At 44.6% G+C, this 14,968-nt stretch overlaps 2 protein-coding genes across 2 annotated transcripts in view; one reads left to right on the top strand and one right to left on the bottom strand.

Moving 5' to 3' along the window:
- Positions 1 to 14,968, top strand: part of LOC107397069 (voltage-dependent N-type calcium channel subunit alpha-1B) — a gene marked incomplete in the record, with an annotated part of 226,962 nt that overhangs the window by 196,717 nt on the left and 15,277 nt on the right.
- On the bottom strand, positions 2,627 to 3,451 carry LOC139063688 (uncharacterized). Its single transcript, XM_070546315.1, has one exon. It carries the CDS (start codon positions 3,295 to 3,297, stop codon positions 2,653 to 2,655), a length of 645 nt encoding a protein of 214 aa, XP_070402416.1. The 5' UTR covers positions 3,298 to 3,451; the 3' UTR covers positions 2,627 to 2,652.

Here is a 14,968-nt window from a genome sequence, read left to right on the forward strand (position 1 = left end):
GACATGTTGTGTATGGTGGGGTGTTCTGGTGTCCATAATAGATATGGGTCTGTGTGTGTTGGTGTCCTGTATGTGTTTATGTTTAGGGTCCCGTCGGTCTGCCTGGTGATTTTCATGTCCATAAATGCTATGCTGCCTTCTGTTTCTGACTCATAAGTGAATTTTATGTTGCCCGTGTCGTCAATATTGTTCAAGTGTTGTATTTCTGTTTGACCTTTTGGTGTGATTTCTAGTATGTCGTCTACGTAGCGTTTCCATAGTTTTATTTTGCAGTTTGGGGGGGCAGTGGCTATGGCTTTTTGTTCCAGGTCTTCCATGAAAAACTGGCACAGGGTGGCTGATAACGGGTTATCCATGGCGAAGCCTTCCAGTTGTTTGTATATTGTGTTGTCGTATGTGAAGTAAGTGGAGTTAGCTACCAGTGCTATCAGTTGTGCTATGTCATCTGCTGTGAGGTTTGTCCTTTTATGTAAGGTTTTGTCTTGTCTGATTCTGTTAACTACTATGTCTATGGTTTTTTGGGTTGGTGTTTTTGTGAACAGAGATGTGACGTCATGTGAGATGAGTATGTCGTTGTCTTCTATTGTAATCTCCTTTAGTTCTTTTACCAGTTCTATACTATTTTTGCAGTGTTGGTCTGTATTTCCTAATAACGGGCTGATGATTCTGCTGATATCTTTTGCCATGTTGTATGTTGGTGTACCTATGCTGTCAACTATTGGTCTAAGTGGTGTTTTGTTTATGTATTTTTGGTTTTCCATATATTCTTGGTGTTATGTTTGCTGTAGGAATCCAGTGTTTGTACATTTTTTCTGTTATTTTGCCTTTTTCGTGTAGTGGCTTCAGTAATTTTTTCATGTTTTTCTTAATGTTTTCTGTTGGATCTTTTTTAAGTATTTCATATGTATTTTTGTCTTCTAGCATCTGTTTCATCTGTTGTTTATACTTTTCTTTTTCCATAACTACTGTGGTTCTTCCTTTGTCTGCCGGTAGAATAATTATCTGTTCATTTTTGGATAAAGCTGTCATGGCTGATTGTTTTTTAATATCCCAACTACGTTATTTCTGAGTTCTGCTTTCTTTCCCTCATCTGTGATCTGTTGACATGCTAGTTCTGTTGCTACAATAAATTCATCATATGGTATTTCTTTTGGTGTGACTGCAAAGTTTAAACCTTTCTTTAATATGCTCTCTTCTGCTTCTGTTAGTTCGTATTGTGAGATGTTACATACCCATGAGTTTGGTGTGGAGTTATCTTGTATTTCTCCCCTCTTTTTCTTGTTTATGAGTCTGTTTAACTTCTTTATGTGTCTTTCTTTTACTTTAAGAACTCTTTTTCCTGTTTTTCCATCATGTGTCCTTTAGTTAGTTCCTCCATTTGTTCATCAAGTTTGGAATTCCTTTTCAAGTCCAGGTGTCCTCTTTCCAGTTCGTCCTCCACACGCCTCTGTTTGGTTATGACGTTCCTTATCCTCTCCTTGAGCAGTGCTCTCTGTGCTCTTTCTATTATATTTTGTGCTGTCTGGGTCCGGATCGATGTTTTCAGCTGTAGGCTTGTGGGTGTGATGTTTTCGTCCCGGCATCTTAAACAGAAGCGAAGGTGGTTTCTTAGACGTGCGCGTTTCTGGTGTAATCGCTCCAAACGGCGGAAGTCCTTCGTTCCTTGTTGTCCGTATTTCTCTTTGAACATCTTAGGTGTGTTCTTGCTGTGTCTTTCTAAATCCATGCTTTCGTTCTTTTTTAAACACAGAAACAGTTTTGTTTACCTGTTTGTAGCTACGGTTTCGCCGACGGCTGCCGGCTTCTTCAGGCTGACGCTGATGGTGGCGCGTCACTTCCTTCTCCGTTTATCTGCGGGCAGCAGAGGACGTTGTCGCCCTCTACTGCCCGCTCTCCCCTCTGTCCATACCCGACATGGGCAATAAACAAAGGAAAACAACAAACAAAAACAGAAAGCAAAGAACAACCCAAAAAAAGAACCAGAAACCCAGAAAGACAAGAACCAAAACCAGTGATAACCCTACCATACATCAGAGGCATAACGGAAAAAAATAAGAGCAACAATGAAAAAACACAACATAAACACACCAACAAAGCCATACACAACAGTTAGAAACAGACTAGTACACCCAAAAGACAAAATATCAGCTGGACAAAAATGTGGAGTCATCTACGAAATCCCATGCAAAATATGCAATAAAACATACGTAGGAGAAACCGGACGCCAACTCAACACACGAACAATAGAACACAGAAAGGAGTGCGAGAAAGAGGCAAATCGTAAACACACAAGAGCAGCAAAAGAAGAAGCAGAAAGTACAATAAAAAAGTCAGCCGTAACAGATCATTGCTTAAGAGAAAACCATATAATGGACTGGGACAGCACACGGATCATAACCACCGAACAACAAAAATACAAAAGATGGATCAAGGAAGCAATCGAGATAAGGAGACGTGGATGTGGGACCATGAACAGGGACGACGGAGTTTACACGCTGGACCACGCATGGGACTGCATCGTCTGAGAGGGGAGAGCGGGCAGTAGAGGGCGACAACGTCCTCTACTGCCCGCAGATAAACGGAGAAGGAAGTGACGCGCCACCATCAGCGTCAGCCTGAAGAAGCCGGCAGCCGTCGGCGAAACTGTAGCTACTAACAGGTAAACAAAACTGTTTCTGTGTTTAAAAAAGAACGAAAGCATGGGGCTAGTGTTAGCAGTTTGAATTTGATGCATGCTGCTAGCGGTAGCCAGTGGAGCTCAATGAACAGAGGGGTGACGTGTGCTCTTTTAGGCTGATTGAAGACCAGACGCGCCGCTGCGTTCTGGACCATTTGAAGAGGTCTCACAGTACAGCCTGGAAGACCAGTTAGAAGGGCATTGCCGTAATGGAGGCGGGAGATGACAGTAGATTGCACCAGGAGCTGGGTGGCATGTTGTGTTAGGTATGGTCTGATCTTTCGTATGTTATACAGCGCAAAGCGGCATGAACGAGCAACAGAGGCAACATGATCTTTAAAGGTCAGGTGTTCATCAATCACAACACCCAGATTTCGAACTGCCTTTGAAGGAGCCAGAGATAGGAAGTCATTCTGGATTGAGATATTGTGCTGTATGGATGGTTTTGCTGGGATGACAAGTAGTTCAGTTTTAGAGAGGTTGAGTTGGAGATGGTGGGATTTCATCCATTTTGATATGTCAGAGAGACAGTTTGATATTCGTGCAGAGACAGTGTGGTCGTCTGGTGGAAATGACATAGAGCTGGGTGTCGTCTGCATAGCAGTGGTAGGAGAAGCCATGTGATCAAATGATCTCACCCAGTGAGGTGGTGTATATGGCAAAGAGAAGAGGTCCTAGTACAGAGCCCTGGGGGACTCCTGTGGCAAGATGGTGCACGGTAGAGGATTGTCCAAGCCAAGATACGCTGAATGATCGTCCTGTGAGGTACGATTCAAACCAGGCGTGTGCTTTCTCTATGATGCCCATGCTAGAGAGTGTGGACAAAAGGAAGCCATGGTTGACAGTGTCAACCGATAAGTTGCAGATAAGTCGAGCAGGATAAGCACTGAGGATTTGCCAGTCGCTCTAGCTTCTTTTAAGGATTCAGTCACTGCTAACAGAGCAGTTTCAGTGGAGTGGCCCTTTTTGAACCCAGACTGGTAAGGGTCAAGTAGACAGTTTGTGAGAGGTATTCTGTGATCTGCTTGAAAGCCACCCTTTCAATGATTTTGGACAGAAAAGGGAGGAGAGACATAGGTCGGTAGTTCTCCACATGATATGGAGGAAGAGATGGTTTTTTAGCAGCGGTTTAACCTGAGCATGCTTGAGAGAGGTGGGAAATGTACCGGATGTCAGTGAAGCGTTGATGACATGTCTGACTGCTGCGGCTACTGTGGGAGCAAATAGCTTGGAGCAGCTTAGTCGGAATGGGGTCCAGTGGGCATGTAGTAGGGCAGCTGCACGTGAGAAGCTTGGACACAGTTCTCAGTGAGAGGGGAACAAGAGGAAAATGAAGCAGTAGGGCTTGAGATGGTTGGGCTAGAAGGAGTTTGTGGTAGCGAATGTTCAGGAGTGGCCAGTTGAGAAAACTGTTTGCTTATAGCTCCACTTTGTCAGTGAAGAATCAGACAAAGGTGTCAGCTGATAGATTGTTGGTAGGAGGTGGAGATGGAGGGTTGAGCAGAGTTTTGAATGTCGAAAATAGTTTCTGAGAGTCAGCAGAGCTGAGAATTTTGTCAGTGTAGAAAGCTTTCTTTGCATCAGCGATGCTGGCAGAGAATGAGGACAGTAATTCATGAAATTTCAATTGATCACCAGGATCTCTTGTTTTGTGCCATTTCCGTTCCGCAGCTCTAAGATTGGTGCGTAGAGCCCGGAGGGTATCATTTAGCCAAGGGTGTGACTGAGAGGATCTAGCAGGTCTAGTGGCTAATGGACACAAGTTGTTAAGACAAGAGCAGAGTGTGGAGCAGAGTGACTCGGTGGCATCATTCACTTCATAAGCAGAGAATGTGCTGGGAGATGGAAGAGTGGAGGCAACGAGAGAGGAGAAGTGGTTGGGTGCCAGATTGCGGAGGTTGCGGCAGAATGAGACCATTGGGGAGGAAGCAGTGGACCTCCCTTGTAGAGTCGAGCTGAAATGGATGAAGTAATGATCGGAAAGATGCAGCGGTGTGACAGATTGTGTCTATGGCACAGTTTCTGGTGAAAATGAGGTCAAGTGCTTTTCCAGCTTTGTGAGTTGGAGGGCTTTGTACTAGTTTTAGATCAAATGATGACATTAGTGACAGGAAGCCTGATGAGCTGGGATTGTCCAGGTGAATATTCACGTCTCCAAGGACCATTGTGGGACAGCCGTGCTCAGGAATGGAGGAAAGCAGGGTGTCGAGTTCATCCAGAAAGTCTACAAGTTGACCTGGTTGGCGATATATGACAACCAAAAATTATTTTTCGGTACAGTTACTTGGATGGCATGGTATTCAAAGGAGTTGTATTTAGTGATGGGTAGCAACTGACTATATATCCATTTGTTGGACATTAACATGCTCGTTCCACCACCTCGGCCAGATGCACGAGAAGTGTGGGAGAAAGTGTGGTTAACTGACAGCAGATGGGGTAGCATTGTCACATGGTTTGATCCAGGTCTCAGTGGAGCCAGTGGATCGAGTGACAGGTGGTTAGCATATGCGGTAATGAAGTCAGCTTTGTTCACAGCTGATTGGCGGTTCCACAGTCCCATAGACAGGGGGTTGGTTTTAGCGAGCGGAGGTTTTGAAGGTTGCGAAAGCGGTTTGCTGTGTGTGGTCTTCCTCTGAAGCCAGTGATCACAGGTATAGGATAATGGCACATTTTGCTAGGTGTTGATGGAGCAGCGTCTGGGTCGGGTTTGGTTGCTCTGTGTACCTGCTCTGTATACACGCGCAGGTAGACACGTATGTCTTTACCCCGGAGTGTCTTACACCGGAGGGGCTGAGACACAATAATTATATCTAATTAGTAGTTTACAATATTTTCTGATATGACTAATCTAATGTATTTTAACTCTTCTACTGTGGTGTGTTCACAGTTTCATAACAAAGTTTTCTAAAGCATACCTCCTCTGTGTTACATCTGTAGACTACCATAAATGTGAAACTCCTCTTGCACGACAACAGGATCTTCTCAACATCTACTTCAAACATTTTCCACACATCTCTAAATAATTAGTCCAGATGTGACCAAAAATAATCTTTATTTTCAAATATATATTTAGATTTTAAATATAATTACCAACTGTAAAAACAGACAATGCTTTTAAAATTGTTGGATTGCTGTTAGCCAATCACAAACCAGATGTTCAAATATCATGAATATAAATGAATAACACTGCCCCCCCCCCCCCCCCTACTAGAGACCACTGCAGGGTTATTGAAATGATCGTAGGCCAATTATAAAGGCATACTATACAACTTTTTCATATTTTTACATAAATTTATTGAGCCAGCCAGTATGTGTAAATGAAATGGTGTGGAGCTGACATGGTGGAGCTGCAGTCTACTTCTAGCACATTTCCTGCCTGTTTTAGATCATGGACACAGCTGATTTGTTTGATTTAGTGATGGATCCCTCCTGTACAGGGGCGGATTAAGGACTGAAGAAGATCCGGGGCTTAAAACACACACGTGTGCGCACACACACACGTGACACGCACTAGTCAACATCATATATATTTGTCTTGTACCACATAATTTTTAATCTGAAGCTACATATTCAGCATTTTCAGGGCAGAGTATTGTTCCTGTTAGTGTTTAGTGTGAGATGATAGTAAATATTCCCTTTCTTTCTCCAACAACTTTACCTGATAGTAAGCTAACTTTAGGCTAACCAGCAGCACAACAAATATTTTCTAATAAGACTCACAAACCTGAGTCAACACCAGTCTCATCAAAGCTGGGGTTCTGTCGCCGTACTTTTGGTCTAAAAAACGTCCTTATGTCCATCTTCACTCCTGCGTTTCAGGCAGAGAGTGTAGAAGAAGCCGGCTGCTGAAGGGCTTCTTCTTCAGTGGTGGAGGCTCAGGCAGGCTGTGTACAAACTACTGCCAGCTGCGCCCTCTCTGTTGGACTTTGGTACTGCATGTTACTTCTGCGATTTAGATCCGGGGCTTTTCATTAAAGATTTGGGGCTTCAGCCCGAGTAGCCGGGCCTAACGCCGCCCCTGCTCCTGTAGAAACTATTGAAAGAGGAGACATGTCAGCCATTGGATTAAAGGGACTTTACGGAGTTTTGAATTTTTATGCTCGCAATTGCCCCCTCAGGCCAAAAGCGTAACGGCAGCTTCAATAGTGGGCTCGTGCACGAGGCGCGCATGCTGTACGTGCACACTCCTTAAAGAAAATAACAGCTGAGACAGTTAGCTCTGTGTGTGTGTGTGTGTGCGTGCGTGCGTGCATGCGTGCGTGCGTGTGTGTGTGTGTGTGTGTGTGTGTGTGTGTGTGTGTGGCCCGGAGGACAGAGGACAGGAGAACGTGCAGCTAATTTATTAAATAATTTGGTTCTGTACCTTTCTCTTCAGCACAGCCGACAAAGGTTTATGATGGGTCAGTCCTCCTGCATGCTCAGATCATTCCCTTCCCTTGCTTGAAAAATTGTTCCAAAATGAAAGTTGAACCCACATCTTTTTTATCTGTGAATTCAACGCCGTTTGGCGAGTCTCAAATAAAAATTTGGGCATCTTACTGTAAAAAAAATATACCATTAATGTAAAACAGAAACTCTGAATAAACTATGTTCCCACCCAGAATCGAACCCGGGTCTTCTGCATGAAAGTCCGATGTCTTACCAGGCGAGTTAACACACCAGCGACGTCACTCGTATCTGTACCATTTAAGAATGGTTTGGAGGGCGATGCCTGAGCGTGAACGCGCATGAAGCAGCCTGCTCGACCCGAGCATCTCTCTTTTTCTGTGATTTTACAGAAAAACAGGCAATCACAGTAAAAATGCCAGGGCTCATTCTACAGGACCAGGGCATTGCAGGAGAACGTATGAAGAAGAAATTTATTATTTCTACACATGTTTTGGCTGTCACACTTCCATAATGCCCCTTTAAGCTGTTAAAAAGACAAACTCATATTGAGGAGATAAGTTTCACTTTCAGTTTAACCCATCGACATAAATACTGGACAATTTGTTTCCATAGGCTCCAATTATACGTTTTTGTGCCAAAATGGAGGTGGCCACTTCCGCCATTTTGACCGTGTCACAGGTTCCGTCAAGCCCAAACAATTCCAAAAAAGGGAAAGAGGTGGAGCTGAGGGTGGGGCTGTAAGGCTGGGATCAAATGACGACACAAGTCGAACTGAAGCGATGTAGCTACAAGCTAGCCCAAAGCTAACGCGGAGGTGGGAGCTAAGCTAACGGAGGTAGCAACCTAGCTACAACCGGAGTTAACTGTGCTCAACACCAGAGCTTCTGAGTCAGAGATACGCCGGGCTGACTGCTGGGTAAAACCGGGTGGAACACAGAGGTCTCCGAGAGCTCCACAAGCCGATAGTGGGAACCCAGCTCCACCAACATGTTATATTTCAACCCATTTTCTAAAGTGCAGCATTATGTTAAATGCACTGGGTTTTACCCTATTACATTTAAATGTCATGGTTAAACAGTACATGTTAAAATCTAAGCTCAGCTCGGCAGTGACCTAAAATACATAAATATAATTTTACTTACCGAAAAAATGAAGTGGAGACTCCTTGGACGCTCTATTAGTGCAATTAATGCCACAGCAAGTCATTTTGTCCAACAATTGCACAAAAATATCCAAACAAGAATACACACACACAGAGACTCAAAATCCCGGAGCAGTTTCCAGGCCAGGCCGAGGCTCTACTGAGGCCTTTCCACGGAGCTAGCTCTGTGGTCACGTGGGTCTGATGCTCATTAATTATACAGAATTTTAGGCTTTTAATACACTTAAACAGAAGAGTGAGAAAGAAATTCCCCCCCTCAGAGTTGTCATGAGTGTAAACTAGATCATTTAAACCTAAAACATGTTCTGGTACCAGGCTGTAAACATGTCTATTTCTGCTGTGAAATTGGTATTTTTAACATGGGAGTCAATGAGGATTTGCTCGCTTCTGACACCAGCCCCTAGTGGATGAGGGTGGAACTGCAATTTATTTCACTTCCTGTTTGGCTTCATTTCCAGACCCGAATTATGGGGGCTTGGTTTAACCACAGTGAATTAATAACGGACACAAGGGGGTGCTAAAAGCAAGCAAAACTGCCCAGCAGCCCTTTAAATGGGACCAATTAGAACTTCTTTTCCAAAAGTTATAATAATTCTGTGGTTGATACTAAACATGATTATTAAGTTCATTGCATAAAATCCTTCTTACATAAAGTGATCTTAGCTGGTTTTATTTTTGACATTTTCAGTACCTTCCTGAATGAGCCGTTGCAGCACTCTGTCAACTTAACTCATTCACTGCCATTGACAACAAAAGTCGTCATTTTAAATCCAACCATCCACTGCCAATTAGCATTTTGTTACTATGTGGGCGTCGGAACGAGCCCCCGCACGTGACAACAAACATCTCAGCTCTAAAGCCGATCTTCAGCCGCATACGTCACACGTCACATGATCAGGAAGCAGAAAATCCATGTGTCAGGAGATCATTTTGGGCCGCTGTTGTGAAAAAAAGTGAGGCGTGAACCGCAAAAGCTTCTGCCGATCACAATTCAACAACAAATTATGAAAGAATAGATAACGCTCAAAACACGTGGATTCTGCCTGATGTAAGAGGCGAGTCTCCATTTTGTTTTGGTGTTGACATCATCATAGAGCGCAACGTTCTGTCACTCTTAAAAAACCAGTGAGAACGCTGGCAGCGAAGAGCTTTTCTGATCAGGAAACGGGATGCTGTGAATGAGGTAAGGAAACAAGCTGCTGCTGGACACGCCCACCTCTTCCCCGATCAGGCTGCTATAGGCTGAGAAGCTGGTTTTGGAGGGGGTCGGAGTGGAAATCTCCATTGTTGTTGTTTACTTTTGTGTTGCCAGCTGCTTGCTGTGCATTACACCTGAGTTGCCCTCATGCTCTGAAGGTGAGTCATCACACTGATCACCATCACTGGTGTTTACCAGGTTTCTGTAGAATTTCAGGACAAGTCACGGAGTTTCTCAAATTTCATTTTCATTTGAATCAGCAGTTTTACAGCTATGAATCTTATCTCGACATGGAAAACACATCTTCATCTTCATCATTATACATGTGAGGTATACTGCAGCTTAACCGTATTCTTACTGTTAGAAAATGTTTCATTCAGAGCAGTACTGCAGCTGAAACACTAATCGTATCAGGATCTATTGTAACAGAAAGGAACACCTCATTTCCTGAGACATTTTAATCAATTAGAGCATTTAAAGTGCATTTCTCTCATAATCCAGTGAGAAGGGCTGTTGTTGATCATGCTCTCACAGGCTACAGTAATGTGATTACTCCCTGGCTGGCTGCCGGCTGTTTGTCCAGTGTTGTTTTTCTTCAGCTGTCGACTGAAATGATGACAGTGGCTCTAAGTGGCGTTGGGTTTTCACGGTGGAAGAGAAGTGGTAATCTGGTTACTGTGGAAGAGAGAGAATCTAGTTCATGGAATTATTGAAATAATAGAAGAAACCCAATTTATGGTGGCCACACCCACCCACTGCGTTCTCTTTTTTTTTACCTTTAGGAGCAGGCGATACTTTTAACTAATTGGATTGGCCTTTTGGAAACTGCTTGCAGATGCTGGTGCACGGAGGGTTACACGGTGCAGTCAGGCCTCTGCTGCAGACTTCTCTTCTTCATCTTACACCTGACTCTAAAACAAAGTAAAATGAAGATGAGCTAAGACAGACGTGTGCCTGGCAGCAATCTGGCTGCAGCATTTTATAACCTAAAGCTAGTGTAGCCTTACTACCTCCTGAGTAAAGGAGTTAAGCATGGACCACTGTCTCCAAGTATACATGTGACACTAGTGGCTTCATCCTGGTTAGGCGGCGAAGATGGAAAAAGCAAGAGCTTACCACTCTGTCAATATGAGTCTAGCTTTAGTGACACATCCAAATCAGAGACCAGACCAGATTCTTAAAAGAGGCCATGAGAGGTCCATTTCTTGCTTTGAGGCAAGAATAGTGACCTCTGTTTTTCCACATTGAGCCATCCAGGTTCTAACTTCCTTCAGGTACTCCAGGAGTGGCTTGGTTAAGCCCGCAGAACCCCGTCTTTAGGGAAAACCGATGTTGACAACACTAGAGCTGAAGGAAATAATCAACTAATCGATGCATCAAGATGCAGAAATAAAGGATTCTGAATCGTAGAAGAAGCCTATCAGAATCAAACCCAGTAAACCTGACTGGTTGAGTCAGATTTGGGCCGATGAATTATGTTCGTTGAGCGGGTTAGGTGGCGCAGCTCGAAAAGCAGGAGAGATACAGAGTTTCTACTCACACAGGGAGGAGAGGTGGACGTGCCTTTAGACACGTGTGATTATTTCTCCTTTTTTTTAAAAGAAGCTCTTAAAAAACTCCGGTTCAGTCAGACGTGTGATGTCGGGAGATCCGGTGTTAGGGTGGGGTCAGTGACTGCGGCTGGAGGACCCAAACTTCTGTCTCTTTTATTGAGGCACACAGAGAAGTTAACAGGAGGGAGTGAGGCAAAGAGAAAGTAGAAGTTCTTCTTCCACTTTATTCTTTTGTTTCATGATGATAAACTGATGTTTAATTCAACTAGAAAACGTGTAACTTATAATTATCAGCAAGAATACAACAAGCTTATCCAAGTTTAAGATTTTTTAATGTCTCAGTACTTCAGCATCAAACAAACGTCGGTCTGTGCTGTAACATGTCTGAAATGAGACCACTGGGTCAAACGAAATAACAACCTAAGCCAAACGTTTCCCTTCGTCTTATTTATTTCTTACAGCCTTAAACCGTGGCTTAAACATTTGAGTCTAAAGCTGCTCAAAGACATTAAAGCTAAAATATGGGCCATTATGGATTTTATAACCTAAATAAGACGCAAGCATTGGACGTATGCTATAGGTTTTCAGTTATTTGAAGATTCTCCCCTGTTGGGTTACTTTCTAATAAAATCCGGTCACCTTAAAGAGAAGTCAAACGCACAGCGGATTAGAGCAATATTATTGTTCAGTTTTACTTTGCAAAGTGGAGAGATGAAATGAGTACACACCCAAGCATGGTTCACCGGATCTCTCAGCGAACATTCGTTCTCTGAGGGGTTTTATTAACCAAGCACACACACACACACCACATCACATTCCTAGACTGCTCCGTAGAGATCCAGGTGGAAAGCTGTTTAACGTAGGGAGTAAAAACAATGTCACAACTCCCTCATACAAAACCAGGTGCATTCAGCCAACATTCTGTTTCCCATGGGAGTATAACTGATAACACAGACCAGCGTGGTCTCGGGAAGGTCGTTGTCCTCCCTGTTGAGACGGGAAAGCTGGCAGAGGATAGCACTTGCATTTTAATGAAGCAGCAGGTGTTTTACTTATAAGGCAGCTACGATTTTAGCAGTAATGTCAGCAAAACCAATTTTTCTCCATCATCCCCCAGCCTGAGATGTTGAATGAGGAAACAGATTTTTTGTTACTTTGGTAAATCTTCCTAAAAGTTTAAAATATTTTACACGTTTTCATGGTCCTAAGGACCATCAAGATGGCGCCAGTGTTGCTGGCTCGCCGTCTGTCAGCTGCTCTACTTTTTGTATTTTTATTGTTTTTAGCCCGTGTGTTACAACTCGCTCACCCGAGATTGGTGTATGATCGTCATACGCTGTTTAAAAAGGTTTTCCGGTTGGATTTTAACCGTCTGAAGCTGTTGAGCACCGAAATACTTCCTCCCCCCTCTACCTGGGTGGCCTTTCGGCGTGCTGAGAAACACCGCCGTTTACACACTCTGCTGGGAGGAAACGTAGGAGGAGAGGCTGTCGGGGTGGACGGCTCGTCAAGCTGAAAGCATTGAAGCTTGCCTCTTCTGGCTGTTCGCGAGTGGTCTTGTGTTTGTCCACTCGGTTCCTGGCGCCGTTGCGTGTGGTGGATCCGGTGGATTCGTGGCTCGTTCCTGTTGCCGGTGTTCTGAGAAAACGTCCTACTTTGGCAAAACGTCCTACCCGTAGTAGAATTTTACGTTGTTTTACATGACACAAACCCTATCCCTCACCCAAACCCTAACCCTAACCCTAACCAAAGGAAAGTATTTTCCTGCAAATATGACAGCGGAGTAGCATTCCCCTTTTGTGTTGTGTGCATGCGCGCACATGCTCAGTAACAACGGGTAGGATGGTTTACCGGGTAGGAGAAATTCTCAGAACACCGGCAATTCATGGGAGTTTAGTAAGCGCTCCCCACCCTTTCGCAGATTCAGTCGGAGACGAGCCGATCTGAGGAATCTCCGATCATTGACTAGAGCTTCTTCCACCATCAATAGCTCTGAATTATCCTTAAGGTGGGGCCGGGTCAATGCTAGGTCTGTGGCTAACAAAACATTCATTGTGAAGGAATTTTTTACAACACATGTTCTCGACATCCTCTGTGTGACGGAGTCATGGATTCTTCCTGGTGAGTCCGCTGTTTTAATGAACTGATCCCAGCTGACTGTGCTTTCATTAATGTGCCGAGGACTACTAAAGGTGGCGGTGGATTGGTGGTTATTTATAAAGCTAATCTGAAGATGAAACATTTGCAGTCCTGGTCTCCTAATACCAGTTTTGAACTGTGCTTATTTGAACTTGGTCATCCGCAACCAATCCTCTGTGCTGTAGTATATAGACCCCCGAACTACAATAAGGATTTTTTACCGGAGTTTTCAGAAGTGCTAGCAAACTGGGCTGCTAGATACGAGCGGATTTTGCTACTGGGAGACTTTAATATTCATATCTGCTGTCCTGGAAAACCTTTAGTCTCAGATTTCATCAACCTTGTGAACCCTGACTTACGCAGTGGGTTAATGGGGCCACACAGGAATGTGGCCACACACTGGATCTTGTGTTATCACTGGGGTGTTCAGTAGATAATCTGACTATTAAGGATGCAGTTTTTTCAGACCATAATCTGATATTATTTGAGACTACTCTGCATAGCAGTTTGCTGGCACCTGTTGCCCCAGTAGGTATAGTCGTCATGTGAACTCTGACACTGCAACTCAATTCACCTCACTGTTTGAACAAGCCTTCTTTGATTTATCAGACGAGTCGTCACTGGATGGATTTCTTACTTGTTTTAATGAGACCTGTGAGGCTATCCTTAACACTGTTGCCCCCCCCCCCCCCCCCCCCCACACACACACACACAGAGAAGCGCAGAATAAAGAATGAGGCAGAAGGTCTATGACAGTGTGAGCGTCCTGTCTGACCCGAATGATCGTGCACCCTGGCTACCTGGTCAAAGGGGTTGTCCCTTTGGCTGACTGGTTTGAGCGCGTGACTCTCACCTGGGAGTTTGGGGATCGGATCCCGCCTGGGCCCTCGTCTCTCCACCCTGTCACACGTCATCTATAGGACCAACACAGAAGGCATGATTTTCATCTTTTGTTTTCTTGCCAATTCTTTAAGTGTTCCTGAATTTGCAGTCAGGACATCACACATTCTGTGCAGTTCTTCTCGCGCTTTGTTCACCGCACTAATCATGTCCCTGTGTGCCTACAGGACAGCGTCAGTTAGCACCCGGCCACTTCCAGGTGCGCCATGCGCCCGAGGCGCACTGCTGAGACAGGCCGACCTTGCAGCCACGTCTTCGGTTGCAGCACGGGATGTCTCGTTGGACACTTCGTCCAGAGTCACTGGGGGGAAACAACGAGATTTGGTTTTGTTTTATATTTTAATGACGGACACATTTGATCTGCATCAATAAAAGGCTTAAACGTTACCAGTCTCCTCTGCATGGTCAGTGTCTCCCTCCTTCTCCGGCACGATGCCACGCATGCTTGCCGGTCCGAGTACTGCTGGGATCCTAACGGCGAGCGGTGGGGGATCAGAGGTGCCAGGGCCTCTGCCAGTGGCAGACACACTCTGGCGGTGGCAAGCCATCCTTCTTGTTTTGCCTCCACCTCCAGATCGGACTGTTTTTTTATATCCGCCTCAGATCTATCTGAAGAACTCACAACATTGACGGCTTCAGCAACACTGTGCCACTCTGTGGATTTTCTCTGATTTGTTTTGCAAAAGCACTTCCTTTCATTTCTCCACCTCACCCACAGGTACCTCACCTTCTGCTTCGGTGAAATTGCACTGCCTTGATCTGCGGTCGCCATCGTTAACGGTGGAGCGCTGCAACGAGCCGGCTAACGTACATGCATGATATCCACAAGGCACTTTGCATTGACCATTTATGGCAGAAAGTGGGCGTGTTGAGGGCGGGATGTGATCCAGAATCACCTGAGAACATTTCTAGGTAGTTTGTGATTTATAACAGCTTGTTATAACAGCTTG

This window comes from Nothobranchius furzeri, chromosome 17 (genome assembly GCF_043380555.1).
Source record: "Nothobranchius furzeri strain GRZ-AD chromosome 17, NfurGRZ-RIMD1, whole genome shotgun sequence".
In the NCBI taxonomy this organism is placed as follows: Eukaryota; Metazoa; Chordata; class Actinopteri; order Cyprinodontiformes; family Nothobranchiidae; genus Nothobranchius; species Nothobranchius furzeri.

Bases quoted from the DNA above. Each gene is read 5' to 3' on its own strand.
- LOC139063688 (XM_070546315.1), bottom strand. From the start codon at position 3,297: ATGGCTTCTCCTACCACTGCTATGCAGACGACACCCAGCTCTATGTCA.